Source organism: Ambystoma mexicanum, chromosome 8, assembly GCF_040938575.1.
Source record: "Ambystoma mexicanum isolate Mex_15411 chromosome 8, UKY_AmexF1_1, whole genome shotgun sequence".
Lineage (NCBI taxonomy): Eukaryota > Metazoa > Chordata > Amphibia > Caudata > Ambystomatidae > Ambystoma > Ambystoma mexicanum.
In genome coordinates, this window is record NC_090929.1 from 1,404,676,061 (window position 1) to 1,404,688,997 (window position 12,937).

Genomic DNA, 12,937 nt, shown 5'->3' on the forward strand with positions numbered 1-12,937 from the left:
ACCTTGTGCCCCCCCTCCTTTTACGTTAAACTGAGCCCGAACTACCAGCCCACCCCAATTTACCTGGCATGCGGTCCTTCCCCCCCACCTCCTTGCCCCGCTCCTCGCCCTGCCCCACTGTCCCCTGCCTGAAAACAATCTGTAACTGGATGCCGACCCGCACACTTGCTGCACTCGTGTTTAAATTTGCACATCCACCTCGTGCAGCCTTCTTTATTGAACTCCCAACATGCTGTCGAGGGCTGTCCTCTGCCTCCTCCGCCCACCCCCTCATGGGCGGGGCGACCAAGAAAGGGCCGGTAAGGCACAGGCAGCCCACTTGCTGTGTGCAATGTCGGGGCAGGCCTCGTTGGAGCCATCCATTGCAGCCAAAGATCCATGTCTATCTCCCCCCAGACCGCCTGACTGTCCTCCGCCATTCTCGCTCTGAATTCCTCATCATAGCGTACCCAGGCAAAACCCCCAAAACTCGTGCAAGCCTTCCTAATTACGTCCATATATTTAAGCAGGGCCACGCCACGCTCCGGGAATTTTTCACAGTACACACTGGCATAAATGCTAAACGCCGACGTCCAATTCTCAATAGTCACCGGGACCCTTGGGCGTGAAGCCAGTTCCCTCTCCTCCTCCTTAGACCCCTCCTTTGCTCTCACTTCCCTATGGAGCAATTTAAAGACCTCCACAAACTCCCCCGCCTGAATCTTCTCCCTGGTCGCTGCCATCAAGTGCGCCCCCAATGGTTTTGTTATCCCCATGTATGGCAATTTTTTCTCCTTTCTTTTCACTTCACCCTCCTTATCTTTTCCGGCTTGCACTTTGAGCACCAATGGCTCCACCACCTTGTCCGTTTGGACCTCCACTGAGCAAATGCTCTTCTCAACCCCCTTGGCTCCAATGGCCTGCACACCAACTTCCTTCATTACACCTTGAAAACCAGCCTGCTCATCCCCTAACCACCTATTTGTAACCCCTCTCTGCCATGCAGATGACCATTCCCTTTCCCGCTCACCTCTTTCCACACCTGCCACCTGCGGCCTGGCGTCCACACCGGTGCTCCTCCTCTCCATTCTTAGAAGGCTCCTGCTGCGGGGACAAAACATGTCAGCACAATCACCCAGCCAATAATTCCCTTGACCCCTTTCACCCCGACCACCCTGCACTTCCCTTTCCCTATCCCACCTTGAACTTCTTCTCTCCTCAACCCTTTCCCTTTCCGCCCTGTAATCTTCAAATTCCCATTGCCCCCCGTATTCCTCCCAACCAACTTCATCACCCCTTAAATACCATTGAGGATGCGAGCTCATGCCCGAGATGATTTGCTGATCTTCTTGCGAGCCCGGGGCGTCTGCCCCGACACTCCCTTGACGTCTTCTCGGCGGGGTTGTGGGAACCTCTGCCTGGTCCTCTTCTCTTGGGCGAGGCGTTCCGACCTCCACCCTGGAATCCTCATTGCTAGGGGCTGTGCTGCGCCCTCTAGGCTCTCCTTGCGTTGACCGAGGAGGGGCCGTACCGAAACCCTCACCCTCCACCTGGACAGCGGGGGCTGCGCAGCGCCCTCCGCCCCCACTCCTCCTACCCGGGGGGGCCGTTCCGCGCCCCACCCTACCCTCCTCAATTGACGGGGACCTCTCCCTCCTTCTCCCACCTTCTGCAGGTATTTACCCCCTCTTCCCCTCTGCCCTGACACCCCCGTCTGCGCCCCACCCCTGCCCCCACTGATGTTCCCTCGGGCCCCACCTTCTCGAGCATTCCCCTCTCCCCTAGAGCTATCATACCCTTCCTCCCTCCCTGGCTGCCCCCCGACCTCCTTAAACCCCCATCCGCTCTCTTGTCTATCTCCCTCCTCATCTTCATACCCCTGGATTCCCAAACCTCCCCTCTCCCTGCCGTAGGGGTGCAAGCCACCACCGCCGCCAGCGCACCGTCTGCCGCCGCTCTACGCTGCGGCCTGCCCCCACTACTCTCCTCTTCTCCCGTAACTTCCCCTACCGCCCCTTCAAATTGGGCTTTAGTTGCCCTGCTAATGATTTCCAGGGCCTTCTTCAAGGCCCCAGCATTCACCACCCCCTTCTTGCTTGCTCCCCGGCCTGTCATTGTGCACAATAGTCCGCGTGTGCCCACAAATATGCCCCTTAAAATCAAACTATGTACTCTAAGCCCCCGAGCCGAGACCTACCCGTGGACTAGCACCCTTGGCCCTGAGCAACCCTGACAAGAAAATAAAAAGCCCACAGAACCAAAACACACCTTGGGTGATAACCCGTAAAATAACCTCACTAATATTGATAATTAATAAAAGAAAAACTAAATCCAAAAATATCCCTACCTAATTACCTTTTATTACTGGTATTATTACTATTATTATTGCCTTATGCTATTTTGTAATCTATAAAAAAATTTCTTTTTTATTTTTTTTTTAAAAACCCTATTAAACTATTTTATCCTTGACCACACCCCCTCCCTACTACCTAGTAAAAAACCCTGAAGAGGGAGCCCCAAAAACACTAGAAAACAAGCACAAATTAGTGCTTACTAACGGCAGCGCACACTGCCACCTAGCGGTGCCCAAGCAGCACCGCACCTCTCCCTCACACGAGGGACACGGTCCCTTTAACGGCGCTGCCCTGCCCCCTTCCTAACGAGCGCTGCTAACGCGCCCACAAGCGCCGAGAAAAACGCTCGCAATCCATGGGAAATCTCACTGAGGAGCCGCGGAAAAGCCGCTGCCGCTATGCTCCTTAACCTGCCCCTAAAACCCCCACGCACCGCCGGCCCGCGAACGGAGGAAGGATTCCTCCCCAAATCCCCGCCGCAACACCATGGAGCCCTCACGCCCCCCACTCACGGAGTACCCCCGCCGCGCACACGGAAGCACGGAGACCCACGGTAAGACGCGAGGGGTGTCTTATCTACGGCACCCCTCCTACCAAACTCCTAAACGTAAAGTAAACGAAATTGTTTTTTTTTTTTTTACAAAACCTAACCGCCCTCCTCTGATACTATTCCCCTACCTCTCCTGCTCTAACTCGCCACCTAGGCCCCAGGCACTACAGGGAAGGCTCGGGAGCAGGCAACAGGACTTGACAATCATCAAGTCCTAACCGTCGCCTGCCTCCCGAACCTTCCCTGAGCCCTTAAATACCCCCCCAGGAGGCGCTCTGCCCCACGGCCACTCGCTGGCCATGTGCAGCGCCAAAAACTCCCCGGGGGGAAACGCTTTGCGTTCCCCCCGGGCCCCCCCTTTTAAAAATGCCTTTGTTGCCCAATCCCCCTACCCACCTGCCAAAATCAGCTCTCTTTCTGAGGCACTGTGGCGTCCAGGGGACAGGGATGGTATTTTTTTTTATCTATCATAGATGTCCAGAAAAAATACCATGATTTTTCCCCTTGGCCCCCCAGCGCCAATTGCAAAGTATGCTCTAAAATGCAATGTTTTAACCCATTATTTAAAAGAAAATCAAGGGGGATACCCCCCGAACCTACCTTGATTGGTTCGGGCTCCCTCACTGCGCTCAGTCGCTATGACATTTTTGGGGGAAATATTTATGCTCCTCCACTTAAAAAATTCATCATCTCTCACTGGCCCTCAGACTCTGTTGGGAACTGGGTGGGGGGAGCCCAGGGGCTGTGATGGGAGCAGGATGCGCGGGAGCACTGGATAGTGGTGGGAGAATGGCGGGGAGAGCCCAGGGTCTGTGATGGGGTTGGGAGAGCCCAAGGACTGGGTAGGAGTGGGATGAGGGAACCCAGCGACTATACTGGTGGGGGAGCCCAGGGACTATATTGGGAGTAGGGTGCGGTGACGGCGCACAATCGTTCATAGCCATTTGTACATACTGTCCATTTGGTATTTTTGGGGGGGCCCAGCATGCCCAAATTTTGCTCTGGGGGGGGGCTCCAGGCCAAAAAAGTTTGAACACCATGCATTAATCTATACACAAGTTAATAACGTTGTAAACCGACCTGACGGTCATCATAACATCAATGTTTCTGCAAAATCATAATCATAGTGTCACTCTATGGCTCTTTTGTCCATTGTATTATACAAATGTGAGTGTTCGACATCTGCATTAATCTCTAACCTGCTCTTTGCACTTGCTATCATGGGGGATCGCGTTGAGAATGTGCCGATTAACAGTGATCGAATTGAAAAGATAGCGTTCCTCGCGTTTGCACGGTCTCCCACTTTAGCGAGGTTACTGTTTGAAAACGTAAATCGAGTGATCAGAACTCGCCTCATGTTAATGCTGCAGAGGTCAAGCCTATGCTTGCGTTATTTGACAATGTCATGATGCTTACCAGCAAAGTGATCCGTGTATCCTCTTCGAACGCTGCAGGGGCGCATTGCACGGAGCAGAGCTGCAAGGCGTTACCATGGTAACTGGAATGCTTGTGGTTGTGCTGCACGGTCGGCGATCTTGGAATGGTCTGAACGTGCCTGTAAACTATATAGAGTTTCACAAAAGGAAGATATTTATTATTTGTGTTAACCCCAAAAACTATGGTATTTAGTTGATGTATTTGAATACGTTCATGTCTTCTTGAACTGCCACAATATCTATATCATGTATATCATGTTTCATGAATGGATGATATCTATGATATGTGTTGACCCTAAAACAATAGCATTCCGTTGATGTGTTAGAACACATTCATGTCTACTCATGCTGTCACGATGTCTATTTCGTGTGTATGCCTGGTACGTACAGAAAAGTATGTAGTAAAACTATATCGCTGTGTGCAAGTGGGTATCAATAATACGTGCACAGTGTCGTGCAATTCGTGCGATTCAGTGGACGACCGTCTAGGTTGCTTAGGTATATATATGTTGAACTTAAGGTCCCTTCCTTAACGCCTGATTTTACCAGGCGTTAAGGAAGGGACCCGCTTAAGGGACCTCGGAATAGGGTGGTAAGGGATTACCGGCACCGGTGTCCTTACAGGTGCCGGTAATCCCTTACCACCTACCTCGTAATGAGGCCCAATGGGGATCATTACGAGGTTGGAGGTAACCATGGCGCTATTAGTGCCATGGCTGCCTCCAAATCCTTACCAAGTCCGCCCTGGTGAATGGAGCTATTACCGCCCCAGTCCAAGATTGGCGGGGGTGGTAATTCCCCATTCACCAGCGCCGTTCCCCATTCCCATTTGAGCCCCCATAGGGCTCAATGGGGATGGGGAAGGCGCTAATAACGGTACCGCAAATTGCGGTACCGTTATTAGCTCCAAAGTCCCTTTGCGGGTACCGTCCTTAACGCCTGGTACCCGCAAAGGGAACACGTAGTAGGGCGGTAAGGGATTACCGGCACCGGTGCCCTTACCATTGCCGGTAATCCCTTACCGCCCACCTCGTAATGAGGCCCCTGGTGTGTGTTTTGTAAAGGTTAATTATGCAAAAGCGGACTCTTGCATTACTTGCAGAGGCACAACAAAGAATTAAACAATTATACAAAAAGGCACGTGATCATAATCAATGGATTGCAGGACCATAAATGCATGATGGTGGCCTTTGACACTTGATGTTTTTGATTTAGCAATTATTCTTACAGACAAAATGCAACCTGAACAACCTTGCCAACAACCTCAAAGGATGCTACTGCCCTTATTCGACACCTGAAAATATCCCCAACATGTGTTTCAAAATCAGAGTGAGCGGGTTGACCAACAAGGATTGTGGCAATGGTGTTACCACATGATACCATCACACATAGAAGATAAATGCGATACTCCGTCCCACGTCTTCGTCAGGGCATAAGAACTAGTAGATTGGTGACACTTGGATCTGCCAGTGCTTTCTGGTAGCCCTTAGCTTTTGTCATGAGGCTGCTGTCTTCTTTGTTTGTGTTCTGTTGCCCACCTCTGCTTCCTTTTTACACTGCTTTAGGCCGGGAACAGAGTATGCCAGAGATTGTCTCGGAGAATCTGGAACTAGGTACTGTTGTTAAAGTGGGATCTTGGAGTTGCATTTCTGTGGCTTTTTGAGGTTGTGTTGAGGCAGCCCATTAAACCACCATATTTCCTGTTGTCTTGTAGGCTGGGTATTGTAGGCTTGCTTTGCCGTTTGGGAGGTCTAGATGTGCTGTGGTACTCTGCTACAGGGAAGTCCTCTTTCTTCTCTGGAGACTTTGGCTCGGTGGTTTGTCAAAGTCCTCCAGGTGATTATGGGTGCTATGGTTGAAGGTATCATATATCACAATATCACTTCTACACACACTGCATACAGGATAGAGACATTCAAAAGATGCTCATAACAGAGCCAGTCCTGGCTTTCGGGTTCAGAACTGACCATGTGAGTTTAGACCCAATGCCGCTAGCCGAAAAATGCTGAACTTCTTACCTCTCTAGTAGATGCCCGACAAAGCTAGCACAATTCTCAATGTAGGGGTCCCCAAGCTCTTTATAAGGTCTGTTTTCAGAGTAATGTCTGCAGGGGGATTCATAATTCCTGGCATACTTGTCCCTAATGAAAACCAACCACTAGGTTCTAAGTGTAGACCTTTATTGCACACGGCCATGTTTTAGCCGAACCTAGTGGAAGCTGGTTACACTTGGCTTAATAGAATGCGCCTATGTTGTGCTAACTGGACATAACGAAATCTGACTTTTCTGTCCTTACTGGGCACAATAGATTCCGGCTATCCATTATATAATACGTCTATGATATACCAACTATATGACAGTAATACGACCTTACGGGTCCTTCTTATAATGAATGCTGTCTGGCCATGCCAAGTATGGGTGCCGATGCTGTCATTCTCTCTGTCCCTACGTTAGAAGATTGCTGGGCACAACAGACAGCAGGAGGGCAACTGTCACACGCGTCACACATGCCTGACCACACATCGCAAACACAGTCATTAAAGTCACCACATTTGAAACGAACTCAACTTTTATTCCTTCACAGCACTTTTCAGCACTGCAATTTGGTGTAGCACGAGGCGTCACAATTGCTACCCCCTGGCCTTGTGATGCAACCCGCATGGGTGTGCATTGGTGTTAAGGACAGCTTAGACTCTCCCTGCATTTTTAAAAATAATTCTAAACGGTAATATTTCGGTTGTGAAAGGAAACACATGACAGTACTTTTGGGTGTGGGAGCCGTGTAATGCATAACCCAGCCCAGTACGTCCCCAGAAAGGTTTCTTAGAAAGCGAATTCTTTTGCTTTCCACGATTCTCTGAATGAACACTTTGGAATAGCAAAGGCTCATGTTTTGACATTAGACCTGCTGCAGTGGTAGGGTGGAGTAGGGCTCGCGCATAATGAGTTGGAGCACAGTTACCCTTCATGTGTCTCCCACATGCACATGTCATGCCGTACCAGTGGTGGTCATTTGCCATATTACCTTCAGGCCTACCGCCTGAGGAGGCCCAGCGCAACTGGGGAGAAGCGCAGAGTGATGCGAGGATATTGACATGTTTTGCACTCAGGCCCAGCACCATTTCACAGAAAGAAAGGGTCATCTTCCGTTTTCAAATCCTACATATTTTAACTGCACAACTAATTTATTAAAACAACTTTAAAACACTTACCAAGTCTCACAAAAGGTCTTGCAGAAAAAGAGTCAATAGAAAAGAGCTGACAAAATTCCTCCCTCAATTTGGAAGTACATAGACAATTTTTTGTTAGGATGGAGGAAGTGGCAGTCATGTTCAAGAGAGATGTGGCAATGATAAACATTCTACTCCCTGCTTTTTAAATAACAAAAAAATCTGTCTTGTTTCTTGTGGACCAGCATTTGAAGGAATGCATGAATTTATGAATGACAGACTCATATTGTGCTGCTGAGTGATCTAATTCTTCTCAAGGCGCTTACTGGTTTGAAGGCACTTGGTTTTAGGAAAGCAGAACTTTCTCGTTTTTCATTGTCATTATCAGTAATGTGAGGTGCTTGGCTTTTTTCAAACTGTGCCACGGAGTGTTCTGCATTTCTTCACAGTTAGGCACATTGTGGGTAATTATAAATTCGCCGATCTGGAATGAACATGCCGGTAATAACATTTACTGTCATGTTTCCCGATCAGCGTGGCCAGAATGGCCTCCAGCCTAGAGCGAGAGGTAATTATGCTGCGCCACCAGCAAAGAAATATGGTATTACCGGCACTGGTATTACCAATGCAGTTAATACGGGCAACTTCCTCCTTAGAATCCCATGGAACTCCATGGAATTGGGCGCAACAACCCTACCAGAACTTGTAATTTGCCGGTAATTCCGGCAGACCAAGTGCCGGTAACGGATTTACCGGTGGGATACCACCAAACCCATAATGAGGCGTATCTGGCACTGTATATTTCTAGTGCCTCGAACATTTTTCTGCTGTGCCTCAAGTCCTTCAACCAAGGACCCAATTTATGTTCTGAACATTAATGTATTTACGGCTGCAGAACAAGAATGCTCATCGGTAGTGAGGAAAACACTAAAGTATTAGATTGTTTCAGAGGGGGTTGTTACAAGTTTGCCAGTATGCCGCCGGTAATTCCGGGGATTACAGGCAGTGAATCCCCATGCCATGGAGTGCCATAGGACTCCAAGGAGGGTATTGCTGGTATTTCCAGCACGGGTGACACAGGTGCCGGAAATACCGGCATTTATTTGCTGTAGGGAGCCTGATTTACCTCCAGTTGGAGGTAAATCAGTGACCCCCCACCGGCAAACATGTGCTTTGCCGGTCCAGGAAAATGGCCAGTGCCAGAATTACCACCAATTTTCCGAAACTGTCAAATGTATAATGACCCCCATAATCTCACAGCCAGACCTTTCTCAAAGATGCATGCTTTTCACCTACACATTTTGAAAATGTGATTTTAAATGCACCAAGCTGTACCATTTTTCAAATATCACTTGTTTTAGGTCATTGCCAACACTCCCCGAACCATCCTCTGTAACGGAGAGCTTCGTCCTTCCTTCCCAGGGGAACTGTTGCGTTCCCTACAGTGTGGAACATACGTGGATTGAAAAGAGATACAAGAACATTCCAGTGGCAGGTGATTGCAGCAGAAAATGTCCCAGTCCTATTGGACTGCTTATCCGACATATTTAGAGTGTACAGTGCAGGATGCTATGCCCTGGCATCCCAAGCCACCACATGTTCTCAGAGGTGTGGCCTATGGCCATGCCTAATGACCACTTTGGCTGGGGCAGAGCCCTTGTAGAGTCCCGTGTCCACATATATGCCTCCTAAGCCTCCTAACGTGTAAACACACACATCAAAGTCAGACCTCATTTCAATGTGAGTTTTTATACATATAGGACATTTGCAGAATCAATGTACATCTTCTATATGGCAACTGACATCAAAATCAGGGTCTATTTGTATATGAGATGTAAATTGGGTACATGTGTTAAATGCAAAACTCTTATACATCTCAAATACATATAAAACCTTACATCGAAGTCAAACCTCACTTTAATGTTTTTTCATATGTACAGGTGGCGTATAGGGCAGATGGATTTCATGACTTTACAGGAAACACTCATATGCTACGTATGCTTGCCATACAGTAACACACAAAACAATCAGACAGCGTACACCACACACTCTTACACCCTACTCAGTTATGCCACACCTTCTTAGACACACACACTTATGGCACACACTGTTACAACACACACTCATACACCTCATGGTCTTATGGAACATGCACTTGTCACGTGCTCTTGCGCCACACACACTCATGTCATGACCTTGTATTCCACGTTCTATCATGCTATGCGCTCATAAGCCAGACTTTTTATGCCACATACTTACTCCCCACACTTACGCCACACACACTTGTGCCACAAACTCTTATGCCACCCACTCTTGTGCCACACATGACAAACACTCAGACACACCACACAATATGCACTCACACAATATACACTGTTACACAATGTACACATAACCCCATACATCTGACACTCATATGCCAGACACTCATGACACATGCTTAGCTACCAATCACTCATACACCACGTCTGCACCAGAAACTCATATGCTATGCACTCTTACACCATAAACACACATGCCATATACTCATGTGCCATACACTCATATGCTATACACACATGACATGCACTCACACACCACACACTCATAAGCCACGCACTCAAATGTTGGTAAGATAGCTCAACGGGTTCAGCGATCGCTGCTGCGATCTGTGTGTGCTCTGCAGGTCGCAGTTTCGAATCCCAGCAAGGCCAACTCAGCATTTCATCCTTTTGAGGTCAGAAAATGAGTACCAACTTTGGCTGGGTGATAATTGTATGTAAATATGTTCTATATGCAGCGCTTTGGCAAAAGTGCTATATAGATAACAAATCATTACCATTCACTCTAAACCAGACTCACACACCACACACTCATATCCCAGACATTCACAGACCAAAGACTCATGTGCCAATCATACACCATAGACGCATATGCCATACACTCATTGACCATGCACATGACATAAACACATATAACATAAACCTTGATGCCATACACTCACACGACATGCGCCCTACACTCATACTTCCCATGCAGTTCAGTCATACTCCATACACCGAAACACAATACATCCATATGTAAAACATGCATATGACATACATATAGGGCATACACTCATGTGCCATACACTTATACAACACACATTTCTACGCTATAGGCCATAATCCCAACAAAAAACACTGAACTGAAATTTAAAAAAATACTTTTAAAAAACAGTATGTTTGCGATAACAAAAGGTAAAGTTGCAAAACAGTAGAAATAATAATGTTAAGATGCAAACATTATACCACTACAAACTCAACCATGAAACCCGAAGTGTAAACACTCAATCCATACCATTAACAAACTCAAGGGGGATTACATATGGTTGGATTACTAACTATAGATGTCTAATCCCAGTGGTTTATGGTTTTGCATTTTAACCATAACTGCTCCTTGACTCAAGTTTGTTCTGTGAATTCTAGGTTTTATAACAATGGACGGATAATCACAACTTCATTTCATAATGATTTAGTGATTTGTTTGGGCTTTTTAATGGGGTATTCCATTAATACCTGTTGATGTCCAGCAGTCATTGTGCCTGGATATTTTCCCCCGGGCACAATGACCCTACATGCAGCGCCCAATGGGCAGAGCTTGTGACTGCGACCAGCTGATACTGTACTCAGAGAATATCCTTCAGTCAGGGCACTGTAACCCTCTGTGCACTCATCGCTGGGAATGGCCTCTCGCCATGCCCAGCAATCACTGTGCTGAGGCAATGCCTTCAGCCATGCTTCAGACACAGTGGCCCTCCCTGCACTGACAGCTAGTCGTGGGCTGTGGCCATGCCAACATCGCTGTGCCCAGGGCATGTCCTGCAGCTATGTCCTGGTACATTGATCCTCCCTGTTCAGCCATTACTTTACCTGGGGACAGGGTCTGCAGGCATGTCATAGTCCATTGGCCAACCCTGCACTGGGCATGGCATAGGGTCCTGGAAATAGTACTGTCTGTAAAATAGATAAACATATCCTTTCACTTTCCGTTCCAGATGCTTTTTTCCTCTGTTGAGCAGTGTTAGCAGCATTAAGAAAAGACTGTCACTGTCTTGATGCCTTTGTTAGTAGTTGCCTCCCTTCCTCGCCTCCGCACGTTTCAACGTCTCCTCCACGCCCTACGTCCTCACTTCCTCTACTTTTGTCCTCCTCTGCTCTCCTTGTTTGTCCATACCTCCTTTCTTCTTCTATTTCTTCTTCATCTTGTCTCTAATCTTTGTAGACTCCCCACCCTTTTTTCTTCATCATCTGTTCTCTTTGTTTCCTTGTCGCCTTTGCTCCTCATCTCATTGCATTTTGTTCTCCGGTTTGTCCTTTCTTGCTTATCTCATCTCATTTCTTCCATCTTGTCTGGCACTTAAAGGCATTTCTGTACAATGGACACAAACTTAATTGCTAAATCCAATAGTTATGTCATTTTTGATGAGGTGCTTTTAGTCTAAAACTACATTTGGATTTTCTGCACTGTGTGTTTTTCTAAGTGGTATTAGCTTTAGGGAATGGACGAAAAGATCTAATCTTAAATGCTGATTGCCCGTTTAGTGTGCATTCGGCATAGTAGATTAAATCAAAGCCCATAATATCGAACAGGGGAGCGGAGGATGCAGGACTGTCCCCCGCTCTCCCAGTTTGGTATTATGGGCTGCGGGGGTGTCCCTCGCATACATTAAAAGCAGTGCCGGGGACAACCGAATAGAACAAACTGGCAGAGACTAGGGCACTGTCTGCCCTACTTGTCGTCCCATGAGCTGGTGCCAAAATGATTATCTTTACCCCCAAGAGTGATATTAACATCTAAAGCTCGCAATATTCCAAGCACCGATGGCAGCCCTATATGTGCCAGTTACTTACATTTGGTACTTTTCGGAGCACTTTAGTAAAAGCTAATAACAGAATTTCAGCTGGCTGTAACAGAGTTCGGACTGTATTTCTATCTCATTTTACGTTCAGAAATGTACTTTAAGATTGTATTGAAAAATAAACACTAATCCTATCATTAGAATAAGCGTAAGCTACAGTTTCTGTGGTATAGATCCACTTTAAAGCCAAACTGGGGTGGTAATAATGATAACACTATTCTAATTGACTTTATTTCCTGCAGGAAACTTTGGAATTCAAAGATTAAAGACCCTAAATCCAAGTAAGTACTTTTGCTTTTGTTTACCAAGTTATAATGCCAGAAATCGGTGAGTATCATTGTAGCGGCTGCACCAGTTTTATCTTTTGTGTTGATGGTAGTACCCATTGTGTTGTCAGATCCCTTGCTTCCCATTGCTTGAGCCTCTTTTACTGAAATTGCACTGGTTTATCTTTCTGGCCCACACCCTCCTTTATCTCGTGTACATATCTCTGTTTGCATTTCAATTCTTCTGCCAAAACCTAACCACCTTTTATTGTAATTTGTTCTCTATTTACCATTTTTTACTA

The 12,937-nt window shown here is 47.2% G+C and overlaps 1 protein-coding gene across 2 annotated transcripts in view; it reads left to right on the plus strand.

The window, feature by feature from the left end:
* Positions 1–12,937, plus strand: part of LOXL4 (lysyl oxidase like 4) — a 321,773-nt gene that overhangs the window by 208,156 nt on the left and 100,680 nt on the right. For both annotated transcript variants that reach the window (XM_069611542.1, XM_069611543.1), the window contains exon 5: positions 12,612–12,650. In XM_069611542.1, the coding sequence (XP_069467643.1) occupies positions 12,612–12,650 (39 nt within the window). The remainder of the gene's footprint in view (positions 1–12,611; positions 12,651–12,937) is intronic.